This window comes from Camelina sativa, chromosome 2, assembly GCF_000633955.1.
Source record: "Camelina sativa cultivar DH55 chromosome 2, Cs, whole genome shotgun sequence".
NCBI classification, from domain to species: Eukaryota; Viridiplantae; Streptophyta; class Magnoliopsida; order Brassicales; family Brassicaceae; genus Camelina; species Camelina sativa.
Genome location: NC_025686.1, coordinates 215,186 through 230,246, shown reverse-complemented (window position 1 = coordinate 230,246; position 15,061 = coordinate 215,186). Strand labels below are relative to the sequence as shown.

General features: G+C 37.1%; 4 protein-coding genes across 5 annotated transcripts in view; 1 reads left to right on the top strand and 3 right to left on the bottom strand.

Moving 5' to 3' along the window:
* On the bottom strand, window positions 310-2,810 carry LOC104711847 (protein DETOXIFICATION 34-like). The gene is made up of 7 exons (XM_010428619.2): window positions 2,119-2,810; window positions 1,408-2,033; window positions 1,269-1,325; window positions 947-1,185; window positions 723-841; window positions 556-642; window positions 310-460 (listed from the first exon to the last, which is right to left on the bottom strand). The coding sequence occupies exons 1-7, from the start codon at window positions 2,548-2,550 to the stop codon at window positions 389-391; spliced, it is 1,632 nt and encodes a 543-aa protein (XP_010426921.1). The 5' UTR covers window positions 2,551-2,810; the 3' UTR covers window positions 310-388.
* Window positions 3,013-6,109, bottom strand: LOC104711839 (G-type lectin S-receptor-like serine/threonine-protein kinase SD2-2). Its single transcript, XM_010428609.2, has 2 exons — window positions 3,677-6,109; window positions 3,013-3,593 (listed from the first exon to the last, which is right to left on the bottom strand). The coding sequence occupies exons 1-2, from the start codon at window positions 5,788-5,790 to the stop codon at window positions 3,230-3,232; spliced, it is 2,478 nt and encodes an 825-aa protein (XP_010426911.1). The 5' UTR covers window positions 5,791-6,109; the 3' UTR covers window positions 3,013-3,229.
* On the bottom strand, window positions 8,562-10,793 carry LOC104711830 (probable E3 ubiquitin-protein ligase RHB1A). Its single transcript, XM_010428601.2, has 5 exons — window positions 10,642-10,793; window positions 9,952-10,088; window positions 9,351-9,726; window positions 9,142-9,251; window positions 8,562-8,892 (listed from the first exon to the last, which is right to left on the bottom strand). Exons 2-5 carry the CDS (start codon window positions 10,012-10,014, stop codon window positions 8,863-8,865), a joined length of 579 nt encoding a protein of 192 aa, XP_010426903.1. The 5' UTR covers window positions 10,015-10,088; window positions 10,642-10,793; the 3' UTR covers window positions 8,562-8,862.
* The window catches only part of LOC104711788 (calmodulin-binding receptor-like cytoplasmic kinase 2), a 20,736-nt gene continuing 17,445 nt past the window's right edge, over window positions 11,771-15,061 (top strand). Inside the window, exons 1-6 of one of the 2 annotated variants that reach the window (XM_010428562.2) lie at window positions 11,771-12,139; window positions 12,321-12,532; window positions 12,656-12,824; window positions 12,910-13,002; window positions 13,095-13,396; window positions 13,486-13,722. In XM_010428562.2, coding sequence (XP_010426864.1) covers window positions 11,908-12,139; window positions 12,321-12,532; window positions 12,656-12,824; window positions 12,910-13,002; window positions 13,095-13,396; window positions 13,486-13,704 — 1,227 coding nt within the window. In that variant the 5' untranslated portion in view covers window positions 11,771-11,907 and the 3' untranslated portion in view covers window positions 13,705-13,722. Of the gene's footprint in view, window positions 12,140-12,320; window positions 12,533-12,655; window positions 12,825-12,909; window positions 13,003-13,094; window positions 13,397-13,485; window positions 13,876-15,061 lie in introns of those variants that run through there. The other variant, XM_010428554.2, reaches the window with a different exon arrangement.

Genomic DNA, 15,061 nt, shown 5'->3' with positions numbered 1-15,061 from the left:
TTTTTTTTTTTTTTTTTTTTTAATAATAAGAATATAATTCTCTGAGAAGCAAAGACGAAACCGGAAAATGGGGTTAACCGGTTTCATTCCTTTGCACTTTTACCTGCCCTTGGTAGGTTAATATTGGATTTGGATAGGATTTTGACTTTTTTTTTTTCAACTAGTAAAGGATTTGGATAGGATTATGAAAAGAACGAAAAAAAAAAAAAATTGATTGACTAATTCCTGAATTAAGTGAAATTTAAAATCATTTGATAACAGTAAAGTTACAAATGTATGAGAAATTCAATTTAATTTATACAAGTTTGGTGTCTAATAGATTGATATATACAATTAAAAGTATATTTGCAAGTATATTTTATATACAAATTTTTCCCCCAAAATAAAATTAATTTGCTATTTTTTCTAATTCCTCATATCCAGTTCCCCATTGTTTCATTCTCTCCGAAGCTTGTTCCACCTGAAAGACAATATAAGATATAGTGAACAACAATTCACTTCCTTTGTCGCAGTGATTATGAAGAACCAAAAAGAAATGAAACTTAAGGTGCGTACCTCTTTGTTCCAATTGGTTATGTATATCATGTACAAAAGGATCAGAGTCTGAAGACTTGTCCCACATATCATACCTATCCATATCCCCTGATGATCATAATACATTTAACCCAAGTTTCCAATACCCAATATCAAACCAAATATAGACCGGACTGTGTATGCTTTACCTGCACGCCAAGACTTGTTTTATAACCTAGCAAAAACCCTAGAGGTAAACCAAATGCGTAGTAACAAAACAAGTTTATATATGCCACCGGTGCTTGCCATCCTCCTCCCACTGCTACACCTGCTCCATATATATATATATATATCCACCGAACATTCTTCATTAGTCACCAACGTTCATGTTTTTTTCTTTACTACTTGACATATATAACTATTCTTGCTTTACCTGATATAACCGGTTGTAAACTGTTGAGAATCATCGTTATTCCGAGTAGGTACGCAAGATCAGCTACCGCCTTTCTCATCTCTTCGCTCTCCGTAAATATCACTGCAAACTCATCTTTTGTTATGAGAATTACAATCGCACAAGCTACCCCAATGATGAGAGACTCCATCACTGTTACCATCACCGAGTATTTCGCTGCTCTTGGATGTCCCGATCCTAGCTCATTCGACACCCTCACACTGCACAACAAACATATCGCTTATATATATATTTCGCTGCTCTTAGAAGAACAAAGATTGCTTTGTGGCTTTTACGGTTATACCTTATAGCTGCATTGATTCCTATGAACAGCATTCCTTCCCATCCATTAATGTTCATACTGAGAGAAGAAAGAAAGAAAAGTGTCATCATCAGATATCAGAAACAAAAATGTAAATCTTCGAAGGGATCTAACGGTTAACCAGATTGAGAGAGATCCAACGGCTATGACAGGGTCTTCAAGATGTCCGGTTAAGACAATGATCGTCATGAAGTACCAGATCTCAAGACAAAGCATAACCGCAGACGCAAACGACAGTTTCAAGAAGGGCCAAATGTCTTTAAACGCTAACCAAGACAGCCCTTGCCAACAGTCTTTACACCACCCGACAACATAAACAACCTGCGCGATCGCTATTCCCCAGGCAGAGACATCGAAAGCAGCCGCTGCACCGTTTAGCCCCCACTTGAAAACGTTTATAAAAAGGTAGAGGATGAAAATGTGAAGGGTCAAAGCAAAGAAACCGATCCAAGCCATGATCCCTACTTTGCTCTGTGACTGGAGAAACTTCTGAGTCGGGAAATTAATGGCGAGGGCAAACATTTGAGGGATGATTTGTGTAGTGAATTTGCCTGAGATCTCTGCGATTTCGGGTTCTTGGCCGAGTAAAACGAGAAGAGGAGTTGCGTAGATGTAGAGTGGAAGCAAGCAGACAGAAGTGCCTAGGAGGATAAGCCATGAACGCTGCATGTAAACGCCTAACATGTCCATTTGTCCCGCTCCAAACGCTTGCCCACATAGCGTTTCCAACGCACTCGCCATACCTAGCTGAAATTGTTTTTGTTTTCATCAAAAGTTAAAGAAAACGCAAACAAAAAAAAAGAAAAGCAGAGGAAATGTTTTAAAGAATCACCAAGAAACCGAAGGAGAAATTGGAGACGACGGAGAGAGAGATGGCGACAGCGGAGAGCTCAAGATCGCCGATATGGCCGTCGAAGATGCTTGTGAAGGAGTTAACACCGTAATTGCAAAGAATGTTGAAAGCTATAGGTGCAGCGATTTCCCAAAGCTTGGACGTTTCGACCAAACAGACGAGTTTAGCATCTCGCCAGCTTTGTATGGGAGGGAAATCAGCGTCTGCGCCGGTGGTTTCTCCGACCAGAGTTGAGGGAGCGTGAAGAAGCTTCGTCGTCTCATGCTGCTCTATTTCAAAGACAGAGACTTTGACGAGAAGCGGAGAGGAAGGACCGCTCTCGACGGCGTCATCAGCTGGTAAGGAGACGGTTTCTTGTAATGGTCCGGCAGAGGATGAGGATCTTCTCTCCTCTTTAACCGGGATGTCCATTTTCTCTGCTTGTAGCTATCTTTTTTTTCTAATTTTCTCTACGTGGGGTAGAGGTTTAGAGACACAAAGATTGAAAACAAAGAAGATTCTATTTTTTATGTTTGTTCTTCTGATTTTTTTTATCTGGTTTGCCTATGATTTAGGTTAGCCATGGAGAGAAGCAGAAGAGAGAATCTAGCATTCCATTAAAAAAGTTAAAAAGATTTTGAGTTTTATTGTGACCGTTAATATAGTTAAAAGCTACCCACACGAGTTTATTGATTTGATTCAAATCATACGTAATGATTCTCATCGAATACATTCTATAACATTTGACATATATGCCATTAGATACAGATATAATCCATGGTTTTAACTTTAACTGTTAACGGTCGATTAAGTCAAGCAGTAGCTGTTAACTAATGGGTCCGTTTTGACAAATAATTCATGACTGGATTCACTGAACTTTGCTAATATGAAAGGAGTAATGACTTACTAATGATATATATGAAAATACGATTAGTAATGAATGAGTGAGTTTAATCATGTGACTCATGTATGCTTTGACTAACGCTCATCCCTTTTTTAATGGGAAATTGACACATACATACAGCTTCAATTCCTTACAACCCTCTTAGAGAGCCAAAAAAAAAGCTTAAAACATGTAAGACCGGCTTTTACCAAACCATCTTAAAATTGATCAAGGAGAAGAAGGTTTACCAAAAGACGACCGTGAGCCAGGGCTAGACAATCCAGTATTGAGATCCGAACATCCATGGCCTTCGCTACAGCTTGTGCCGCTCACTCCTCGATATGAATCCCCGGAGACAAGAGCTTGTATCAATTTAGGTGGTGGAGGAACCGTCACTTCCACAACTCCTTCAAGCATCTTCACTACCGTTCCCATCGCTGGCCTTATCTCTTCATTGTCTTGTATGCACCAAACTGCCACCGTTGCCATCCTCGTCACCTCTTCCGTGTTATATTCTCCGTTGAGTCTAGAGTCGACCACAGAGTCCACATTTCCTTGTATGATTTCACGCGCTGCCCATGGCGGAAAGAACCTAAAAAAAAGAAACAAACATTGATTCAATGCTCTGTTCTTTCACAATTGACTCAATGTAACATCATTGTCTATTATCTATACCATTTTTCAGGTTCGGTCTCTTTCTCTCCCACTGTATCGCTATTGACAATGACATTTCTTCGACCACCAATCAGCTCGAGCAATGTCATTCCGAAGCTATACACATCGGCTTTTGTCGTGATGGGCAAACCTGATATCCACTCAGGAGCCACATAGCCCCATGTCCCTCTCATTGTGGCTAGAACTCGGCTGAAGTCACGGCCAAGAAGTTTAGCCAAGCCAAAATCAGACACTTTAGCGTTGTAATCGCAGTCCAAAAGAATGTTCTCCGGCTTGATATCACAGTGAATAATACAGTCCCTGCATCCTTCATGCAGGTAAGCGATCCCTTTGGCAGTACCTAGAGCGATCCTGAAACGGGTTTCCCAGCTTAACAGCATGGGGCTTGTTTTAGACAAATAAGAGCTCAAGGAACCTTGTGGCATGTAATCGTAGACGAGAAGTCTGTGAAGATTCTCTGAACAGAAACCTCGAAGCCTAACGAGATTGACATGTTGGATATTGCCAATGGTGCATACCTCAGCCCTGAACTCGCTCTCGCCACTTCCAGGTCTTTCTAAGCGTTTCACGGCCACAAAGGTGGAAGCACCAGGTAAACTTCCTTTGAAAACCGCTCCAAAACCGCCATGTCCAACCTTCTCCGAGAACCCACTGGTAGCTACGTGAAGCTCCTTGAAAGAGAAGACCTTTAAGTTCAACACAGCAAACCCATCTTCGTCTTCCTTCCTCGTCTTCTTCTTCTTTCGATTCCTCTTCAACAGAATCAATGACACTAACAGAGTAAACCCAAGAACAGAGATTGACCCGACAACGCTGCACAATATAATTATGGTCTTAGAGATGTCTCCCTTGGAACTCCCTTTCCTTGGAGCTCTGATATACAATAGATCACCATTAACTCCGGTCAATGAGCTCGAATTCTTCAAATTAACCGGCGGTTCAAGTAACATTTTGCAGAGATTCGATTTCTCATTATGATAAAAACCAACACAAGAAGAGTTCCCTAAGCAGGTTTTGCCGCAAGAGCTCTTGCTTACCTGCAACCTCGACATCTTTATATCGCCGTCGTAACGTAGATCACCAACCGCCTCAAAAGTATCATCACTCTTTTCGCCGGAATCCCCGTTATCACGGCGGCATCCGTCGCTGAAATCATCAGATCTCCACGCAGCGTCGTTCCTAGGCCGGAAACCGCGTAAACAGGCACATGGCTTGAGCGATTCGCCGCTGCAGAACCCTAACTGACCACAGAGACTGTAAACGGAGCAGGGAGTATCCGGCTGAACCCAGAACATGTTCCAGCTCTGCGTCTGCGGCTCCCAAGTGTACTGTCTCAGCAGGCCGTTGGCGTCGACCATGAACCGCGTTAGCATCGGCTCGGAGTTGGCCTTCGACGGTGCGACGATGTACCAAAAGAAGGCGGAGGGAGTGTAAGGGTTAACGAAATGGAACCTGTAGATGTAGGGAACAGTCATCTCCGGTACGCCGACGAAGGCTTCTCCGGTCCAGTTACCGGTGGACCAGTAAGGGGTGGTTCCTTTGTAAACAAGCTGGAACTCGTTGAAGCTTGGACTCAGCCTGAGAGAGTAAAAACCAGGGGAAGGATCGAACAGCGTCCGCCACGAAGTCATAGTGGTACGGCCGGTGACATTCATACCCGGAAGCCACGTGTCGGTGGGATTGTCGAAGCTTTGCCAAACCGGAGAACCGTCGTCTTTGATCAAAATCAGATTACCGGTTTCAGAGAACCGGAAATGGGTACCGGGTTCATTGTTATCAGTCTGCCAAACGACGCCGTAGACGGAGTCTCTGACGATTAGGTGACCGGTGGAGGTGAGCTCGAGCGTGGAGGAGACGGGATCGGAAACGGGTCGGATTCGATTGGCGACCCAAACGTGGGTAGGAGTAGGGAGAGAAGCATAGGAGATACCCAAATACCAATTGGAGGAACCATTGTTGCTGAAGAAACCAAGCCGGAAGATAGATTTGAAACTCAGAATCGTTTGGTTTCCTTTGATGATGACTTTGTTTTGAGCAGTTTCAGACGGTGGAACAAGGAAGATGAGGAGAAGCAGAAGAAGAAGAAGAGGAAGATATGATGTAGTACATGGCATTGAGTCTTCTTCTTCTTCGTTTCTTAGATGTTGTATTGTTTGGTTGGTGTTGATATTTTCTCGATGGTGGTGATGATACTGATAGACATGGGAAACCTCCAAAAAAGCAACTTCTCACGAGACACACGATCTTCAAAAGAAGTGAAAAAGAACTTCACTCTTTCTCTCATAAAAGGTTTTGGAACTATAGTCCCTACGCTAAAGTTACTATATTACCCTCCTCCTTATTATGACCACCAACGCCACCGTCAGGTCCCATCACAGTGTGATGATCACACACGAAGTCTTTTTTATTGCTTTTCATCGGTGACAATGTATATCATGTTCGACAAAAAAAATTAAAATGTTTTATTTCGCTGACGGAGAATGATGATTTGATGTACATAGAATTAAAAGAAAGAAAAAAAGGAAGGGCAGAAGACGAAATAAAGAATGGAAAACGGAGGTGGCAGACATAGGTGCTTATAAGTCAAAGCCAATGACCTCTTTTTCTCTCTTCTTCTTAAATGATTCCTAACCCAAAGTCTTAATTATTTCTTAATCCTACTATATTAATTAGGAAGTACAAATATGAAACTAACCTTAAATGTGTAAAAAATTACATTCAATTGCCATTAGAAAAATTTAATCAAAACTAATAAATTAATTAAATAAATATAATTAATTAAAAAACGAAAATCAGGGGACATATTAAATAAAATAAATTGTAGAAAAGTAAAAAAAATAATCTATTAGAATCAAAACTAATCTATACTAAAAAAAAATTTAACAGCTAAGATTTTAAAAAGAGAATTTGTTAAAAATGCCCCTTTTGATATACCCCTTTTCAAAAATACCCTCTTTTCTGGCCATTTTTATTTATGTCCTCTTTTAATTTTTAATGACCATTTTACCCTTATATGAAAATTATTTTATTCAATAAAAAGAAAAACAAAATTTTCACGCCAAAAATTTTCCGACATATTTTCCCGCCAAAAATTTTTTGTCAAAAAAATTTTGATAAAAAGTTTCGAAAAAAAAAATTTCCCGCTATAATTTTTCCCGCCAAAAAAAATTTACAAGGTTTTTAAAAAGGTTTTATAAGGTTTCTACCTTATAAAAGCCTTTACAAGGTGTTTATAAGGTGTTTACAAGGATCCCAATAATTTACAATATTTTTTAAAGAGTTTTAAAAGGTTTTTTAAACAACTTGTAAACGTTTTTACAAGATTTTTAAAAGGTTTTTAAAAGGTTTTCAAATGGTTTTTAAAAGGATTTTTAAAAGGTTTTTAAACACCTTCTAAACGCTTTTACAATGTTTTTAAAAACCTTGTAAAAGTTTTTATAAGATTTTTAAAAGGGTTTTAAAAGGTTTTTAAACACCTTGTAAATGCTTTTAAAAAGTTTTTAAAAGCGTTTACAAGGTGTTTAAAAACCTTTTAAAGCATTTACAAGCTTTTTAAAAGCATTTACAAGGTTTTTAAAAGCGTTTACAATGTGTTTAAAAACCTTTTAAAAACCTTGCAAACGCTTTTAAAAGTTTTTTAAAAGCATTTACAAGGTTTTTAAAAGGTATAAATTTCAATATTTTTGGCGGAAAATTTTTCGATTTTGGCGGGAAATTTTTTTTTTTAGCGGGAAAAAATAATTTTTTCGGGAAAAATTTTTGGCGGGAAAAAATAATTTTTTCGGGAAAAATTTTCGATTTTGGCAGGAAATTTTTTTGGCAGGAAAATATTTTCGATTTTGATGACTGTACATTCTTGCTGTCACTCAAAAAAGGGTAATTTGGTCATTTTGTATGTAAAGAGGGATAGTTTTAAAAATGATCAACATGAAAGGGTATTTTTAAAAAGAGATATGGAAAAATGGGCATTTTTGAGAATGCCCCTTTTAAAAATCTAATTAAATAAAATCTAAAACTACAAATTTTATCCTACTATATTAATTGGGAAGTACAAATATGAAACTAACCTTAAAATGTGTAAAAATTACATTCAATTGCCATTAAAAAAACTTAATTAAGATTAATTAATTAATTAAATAAATAAAATTAAGTAAAAATGAAAATCTGGGACAATCAAATAAAATAAATTGTAGAAAAGTAAAAAAAAATCTATTAGAATCAAAAATAATTCGTACTTAAAAAAAATTAATAGGTAACATTTTAAAAACCAAATCGAATAAAGTATACAGCTACAAATTTTATCAAAAAAAATTTTCACCACATGTTAAAATTATTACAGACAAGAAAAAAAAGCTACAGAAAAAACAATGAATTTTGTTTTCAAAGAAGTTTTTTATAACTTTTACTAGCTATATTTAGTTGTTATTTTTTACATGTTAGTAAGGATTGTGTTTAGTTGACAAAAGTTTAAACAATTTTATTCACAACATTTTTCAATAAACATTTTTAAAATACAAAAATTAGAATATAAGCAAACCAAATTTTTAATCACAAACTATTATAAATAACGTAATAATAAAATAAATTATTACAAATTTTTATTTAAAAAAAGTTCAGCCCGCGGTTTTCCGCGGGTTAGTACTAGTTAATTATTTTATGCAAGCAGACACAAATCTATTTATTACCAAAGAATAATAATATCGTTCGTACACAAGACTTATTAGCCGCATGTGGATCACTTTTTTATTTGGAATATTCATAATTTTCTCTTTAGACTATGTGCATCACTTGAATCTCTCTCTTTTCTTTTTAAGCAATGAACACTACTAAACCATGCTTCATGCCAAGATAGAATCATGGATCAAGAGTCAAGACACGAGTGAACTTGATTTTTAATGGAGATGCAAACAATCGAACAGCCGAATTGGACCTATGTATCTTCTTTATCACACACCAACAAAAAAAGATAGGTAATATTTACAAATTGTATGCCTATTCCATCCATATGATTGCAACATAACCAATTCGACAAAAAATTTAACGAAGCAGCAGACAATGTGGACACACCCAACAAAACAATTACGAGCCAGCAAGGACCAAAAAGAGATGTATACAAATTTTATGTAGTAGACTAACCAAATAAAGCGGCACACCTTCAATCTTTCAAGCCAGGGGATTGTGATATGCTAGTTCAAGCAATCATCAAACACAACTTCCTGTGTTAAATTGGAGAACAAAAAACATAATGTTAGTATGTTGCTGCCAATTGTGCATTTTTTTCCCCTATCGACGCAAAGCTTTCAGCAAACCATCAATGGTTAGATGATCTAACTACGAATTCCCAACTCTGTTTCCTTTTGATTACATTGGATACGAATGAATTGGTAAGTAAAGTGGAAATTCATTGTATCATCATGATTCATGACAATAGTTTTGGAATCAATTGATTAAAGCGGGAAACACACCTTATCACAGATAGGGCAACAATCGCTTCTTTCAATCCACTCCAGAAGACAAGAGAGGTGAAAATCATGCTCACACTTTGTCGTTAGTCTTGGATTTTCACCATCATAATCTGCATGTGATAAACCACATGAATAATGAATGGATTTTGCTAGCTTTAATCAAAGCAAACAGTTATGAAATTCCTCATTCAACGATCTTGATTTCTTACCTTCAAAGCAAATGGGACAACAATCCTCCTCCTCCTCTTCATCCACCATTTTCTTCCATCCTTTTTGATTAGAGAAATCTGATTTCCTCGGGGAAATAATGTCTGAGGTGTCTTGAGTTTTACAGTCTGACCCACCGAGATCATCACATGTTGCTAGCGTTTCAAAACTGCTTCCACTAATCCTTCCTTTGCTAGATTCAGAATCTGTGGAGTGTGGTTTCCCCAAAAGCAAATCATATGGAAGAGGAGCAGGAGCACAAAAGGTGTCAGGTATAGATGTCTCCAAACCTATATCAACCAAGAGGCCTGCAGTGAGTGCTGATCCCACAGCAGCTCGGGTTCCTGAAGGCCCAACCTCTTCAAAAGATTCTGGACACTGCGTAACAAACTTTAGTAAATAGAAACATTGTGTCTACCTACAATATGTTCAGAAGACATTTTTTAACAACAATAACAGCTTAACCCCACACAACCTCTAGTAATCTACAATCAACCTTTCAAGCATAACCAAAAAGTCATATGCTCTTATCCCAAAATTTGCTTTAAGTAAAAAAACAATTGACCAAAAAGACAAAGGCAGATCCAAGATGGAGAAACTGACGTAATAGTAAACAGGTGTGCCAACAAGATGTGACTTCCTGGAGGAACAACAGCAACCTCCCATTATATTCACCAACTATAATAAAATACTTTTAAGCAGACAAGAGTAGTAGTCCTTGAAGCATTTTTACAGATGCCCTGCAGGAAAGAGAACATAATGAATGAGTCGTCTTCTTATGGATACAACTAAAGAGTACACAATAACAAACCCCAATACAAGTCAAGTCATTATTTATAGTGTTTAGTAAGCAAAATCCCAGAGGAAAGATGTATCATAAGAAACACAACAAAGGTATCAGAATGCTTTGTCTAGTGTAGTGTTCATCCAAATAGCTGAAAACTTGAATCTTACAAAGAACGTGATTTTATCAAAGTTGCAACCAACAACAGTGACCCGAGTAATGACTTTTCAATTTTCGTCAAATATCAATAAAATACAACACAATCATCTTCAAAATTGATAACGTATATATAAACAACATGAAGTCGATTCAGCCAAATCCCCAACGCAGAAACATTGAAATTGAAAACTAAAATAACACAAACGAAACGATTCCTGAACCCTAAAATCGAAGAAGCCGTAAAGACAATTATTATAAACAAAAGACAGAAAAAACAGATTCCGGGGGAAAAAAAAAAACTAAATATAAGAGACGGAATCGTAAACCGAGGAAAGAAACAACGAAATAACCTGAGAGAGAAGACGCCGGGGATTATGATTTTGTCCACCTGCGTGCCTTCTCCGGCGGTGATGAAAAGTGAAATGGTGGCGAAGGAGAGAGGAGCCTACTAGGCCGCTTAGGCTCTCATCATCATCTTTAATTATACTTTAACCCATCACACACTTCATTAATGACTCTTCTTCCTTAATAATCATTATTCTTCCCCCTCATTAAAAAATACTACATGGTATGGTACGACGTCAGTTATAGAGATGGGCTTATGTTATGAAACATGGGCTACAAAATTTTTGGACTATGGCCCATTATTAAGAAGGTTAAGCCCTCTGTCACTGTCAGAGACTATTATTTATTGAATTGGTAAAGTGGGGTCAAATATCATTCCTACTTCAACTGCTATGAATCTTCCATCCTAACCATATTAATACTAGTACTACTATTATTGATTGATTACCTTAAAATCAAAGTTACTTAATATTTATTTACCATTTCATTTAAGCCTACCGCTTTTAAAGAACGTATTCTAAAATCAGATGGGAATATCCAATGAAACAATCTAAAACTTTTTTTTTGATTTTCTTAAATTTGAAAAAATCTTAATTAAGTTTACTTTTCTATACCCTTATATTGGTATGTATATGTTGATATGTTGTGAAAAATACAAAATTTAATGCGATTGCGATTATTGCATTTAAACAGATAGGGTCTGGCATATTTATTAATATGGTGGCCACTAAACAGATAGTATCATACGGATAGATTACGTCTGGCATTGAGCTACTAATTATTATCCTCTATATTGTTTCCTTTTTTTTTTTTGCCGTAATTATCTCTTGTTGACAAATCAATTTCATATTTTTTTAAAAACATACTTATAAATTTTCTTGATGTTATAAATACTATTATCATGTAGCGAATAATATTGTATTATGTCATAACATAACGAACTATTCTATATCAAATATAACCAACCGTTTTCAAATTCTAAGATAAGACAAATGATTACACAAGTCATTAGACTATGTAATAGAAAAATATTAGGGGAATAATAATTATACGCTTAATTATCTAAACTTGTCCGGGTTTGAATTACTCGTTAATTAGAGAACGTCAAGTTGTATAGCTGGAGCTGGCGGCAATAAATACACCCCAAAGAGGAAAAAAAAGAGTCTTATGAAAATAAACAATCAACGCAGAAGTATTGCAAGTTGAAACTGTAAAAGTCAGTCTCTTCCCTTGTCTGCTATTGCTACGACGTTTCACTAACGAAATTTCCGATGACCAGACGTCGGAGCCATAGCTACACCGGCGGATCGTCTCCTGCTCCAACCGCTTCTTCTTCTTACAGCATAACGAGTTCTATCACCACCGATCGTTCCTTCCCTACCCCTACCGACAAATCCACTAGCTCTGTCGCTAGTTGGATCTCCGGCATCTTCATCAACTGCTTCACTCCTCCCGATTCCGTTTCCTCCAAAGATTTCAACGATTCTAAGTCCTCTTCTTCCGGTATCTATCTATATTCCTCTTTTTTTTTTTTTTTTTTTTTTTTTTNTTCTTTCTTCAGGTTTGGATGTTTTTGAATCCTAGTCTTGGAATTCAAAGTCCCAAGGGTTTTGGTTCTACTAGCTTTTCAGTTTCTGTATTCCTCGTATAGTTGATGATATTATTTATTGGTCTCTGTGTATAGAACATAATAGAAGGAGTTCAACTGGAAGTACTCAGAGGCATAATAATGGGAATGCTAGCGAAACAGAGCATCCAAGATTCACTTTCCATGAAATCTACGACGCTACCAAGAACTTCTCCCCATCCTTCAGGATCGGCCAAGGTGGTTTTGGCACTGTTTACAAGGTCAAACTTAGAGATGGCACTACCTTTGCTGTCAAACGGGCCAAAAAGGTCTTTGATCCTCTCTTCTTAAGTCTTTTTCTAAATTATTCTGCTAGCTAATTACAAAAACTCAGGTCACCATTGTTACTGAATTGTAAGACAATGTAATGATGGGTATATATATATATGCAGAGTATGCACGACGACCGTCAGGGTGCAGAGTTTAAGAGTGAGATTCAGACCTTGGCTCAAGTTACACACTTGAGTCTAGTGAAATATTATGGATATGTGGTGCACGATGACGAGAAGATTCTCATTGTTGAGTATGTAGCTAATGGAACTCTCAGAGATCACTTGGATTGTGAGTACTTTCTACTCTCTCTCTTCGTTAATAATATTTCAAAGCAAATCGAGCAATGTTTTTGAATGGAGAAGGCTCTTTGTAGGCAAGGAAGGAAAGGAGGTTCTCGACATGGCCACTCGGCTAGATATCGCAACCGATGTAGCTCATGCCATTACCTATCTTCACATGTATACACGTACGTGTGAATCCTTCTTTCTTTAGTTTCTTCCATGGCAGTAACGTTGTATTTGTTCTTTGACTCATTTGTTTTCTTGATGTATAATATAGAGCCACCTATCATCCATAGAGACATAAAATCTTCGAACATTCTCCTCACTGAGAATTTCAGAGCCAAGGTTGCAGATTTCGGTTTCGCAAGATTAGCTCCAGATACCGAATCAGGAGCCACACATGTCTCAACACAAGTCAAAGGAACCGCAGGTTACTTGGACCCTGAGTACTTAACCACGTATCAACTCACAGAGAAAAGCGACGTCTACTCCTTTGGTGTCCTGCTCGTCGAGATTCTCACAGGTCGACGTCCCATTGAGCTTAGCAGGGGACAAAAAGAACGCATCACCATTAGATGGGTAAGCTAAACATTATCTTAAACTACTATGTATATATAGTACTATGTGACTCGTGTTTTGATTTCGTTTAATGGTCGTGATTTGATCAGGCGATCAAGAAGTTCACGAGTGGAGATACGATATCGGTATTGGACCCGAAGCTAGAACAAAGTCCAGCGAACAACTTAGCATTAGAGAAGGTATTGGAGATGGCGTTTCAGTGTCTAGCTCCTCATAGAGGTTCGAGACCAAGCATGAAAAAATGCAGTGAGATTTTGTGGGGAATTCGTAAGGATTACAGAGAGCTGCTCAACACAACTAGTCTTTGAGATTCTTCTCTACTCTATGGTTTAGAAAAAAAAACACTATCATTACTCATTATTTTGAATATTAATTTGTCATATTGCACGATGATTCTTGTACGAGAGAATTGTTAATTTGTAGTAATTGTTTTCTTTTCTGAAACTTAATAATACTAACCTGTATGTGATATTAATAAATTGGGTTATTACCACACACGTTACTCTAAATGAATGATTCGCTAAAAATAATATTTTCGGTCAACCTAAATCTATAGCCATTACAACAGCATGTTGACATAGATAATAAGGCAAATAAGAAAAAAAATCCTTTAAGATAAAATTTTATAGTATTAAACTGTTAATTAGTAGAATTGTCCTCATAAGGTATATTATGCATCTATCACTGTCTTAACTCTTAGTCTATATACCTTAACAATTTAATTTCTTGAGAATAAAAATATGGGGTAAAGTGTTTCGTTTCAGACGAAAATTGTTTGTTCTCAAGTCTCAAAGATTAGCGATAAACCTTTTTATTATCTATAGGTGGTGTGAAGAGGTCTTTTAGCTTTTTGAACGCGTCCTAGCAAGCTTCGTTCCATTTGAACTTTCCTTTGGTCTTAAGCAATTGGTAAAACGGAAGGCATTTGTCAGTCGATCTTTAGATGAAACGATTCTGGACCGCGATTCGACCAGTCAATCGTTGAACTTTTCTGGAATTCTTTGGTGATGGCAAATCGATAATGGCTTTTATTTGTTTTTGGGTTTGCTTCGATGCCTCGTCAGGTTATCAAATGGCCGATGAACTCGCATGACTTTCGATGCCTCGTCAGGTTATCAAATGGCCGATGAACTCGCATGACTTCACTGAAAAGGTGCACTTAGCCGGGTTTAACTTCATATCGTATTTGTTTAGGATGACAAAGCATTGCCGAAGGTGGGTGATGTGCTCGTTAGCGTGTAGCGACTTGACGAGCATGTCGTCGATATATATTTCCATAGTTCGGTGGCAGAACAACGTATTCACCAGACGCTGAAAAGTGGCACTGGCGTTCTTCAGGTCGAATGGCATGACTTTGTAGCAGTAGATTCTTTGGTCGGTGATGAACGAGGTCTTCTCTTAATCGTCTTTGTGCATAAGGATCTAGTTATAGCCGGAAAATGCGTTCATGAAAATTAGAAGTTCGTTGCCGGCGGTTGATTCAAAATTGTTGCATTTAGAAAATATTTTTATCAAATGCATTTTCTAAAACATTTCAAAATTTAAATTTAAGTGAGGGTTTCCTTACCTAATAAATTGGGATCAAAATATCTTAATAATCTCCCTAGTAATGATCCTAACTTATACTTTATTGACATAAAAAAAAAAAAAAATCCTAAGTTATGG

Excerpts from the sequence above, each read along its gene's own strand:
- LOC104711847 (XM_010428619.2), bottom strand. The coding sequence starts at position 2,550 with ATGGACATCCCGGTTAAAGAGGAGAGAAGATCCTCATCCTCTGCCGGA. Across the intron at positions 1,326-1,407 it reads GTTGGATCTCTCTCAATCTG|TATGAACATTAATGGATGGG; the intron begins GTTAACCGTTAG and ends TTCTTCTCTCAG. Across the intron at positions 842-946 it reads TTTACAACCGGTTATATCAG|GTGTAGCAGTGGGAGGAGGA; the intron begins GTAAAGCAAGAA and ends TATATGGAGCAG.
- LOC104711839 (XM_010428609.2), bottom strand. The coding sequence starts at position 5,790 with ATGCCATGTACTACATCATATCTTCCTCTTCTTCTTCTTCTGCTTCTC. Across the intron at positions 3,594-3,676 it reads GAGACCGAACCTGAAAAATG|GTTCTTTCCGCCATGGGCAG; the intron begins GTATAGATAATA and ends TCTTTTTTTTAG.
- LOC104711830 (XM_010428601.2), bottom strand. The coding sequence starts at position 10,014 with ATGGGAGGTTGCTGTTGTTCCTCCAGGAAGTCACATCTTGTTGGCACA. Across the intron at positions 9,252-9,350 it reads TTGTCCCATTTGCTTTGAAG|ATTATGATGGTGAAAATCCA; the intron begins GTAAGAAATCAA and ends TATCACATGCAG. Across the intron at positions 8,893-9,141 it reads GTTGCCCTATCTGTGATAAG|GAAGTTGTGTTTGATGATTG; the intron begins GTGTGTTTCCCG and ends AATTTAACACAG.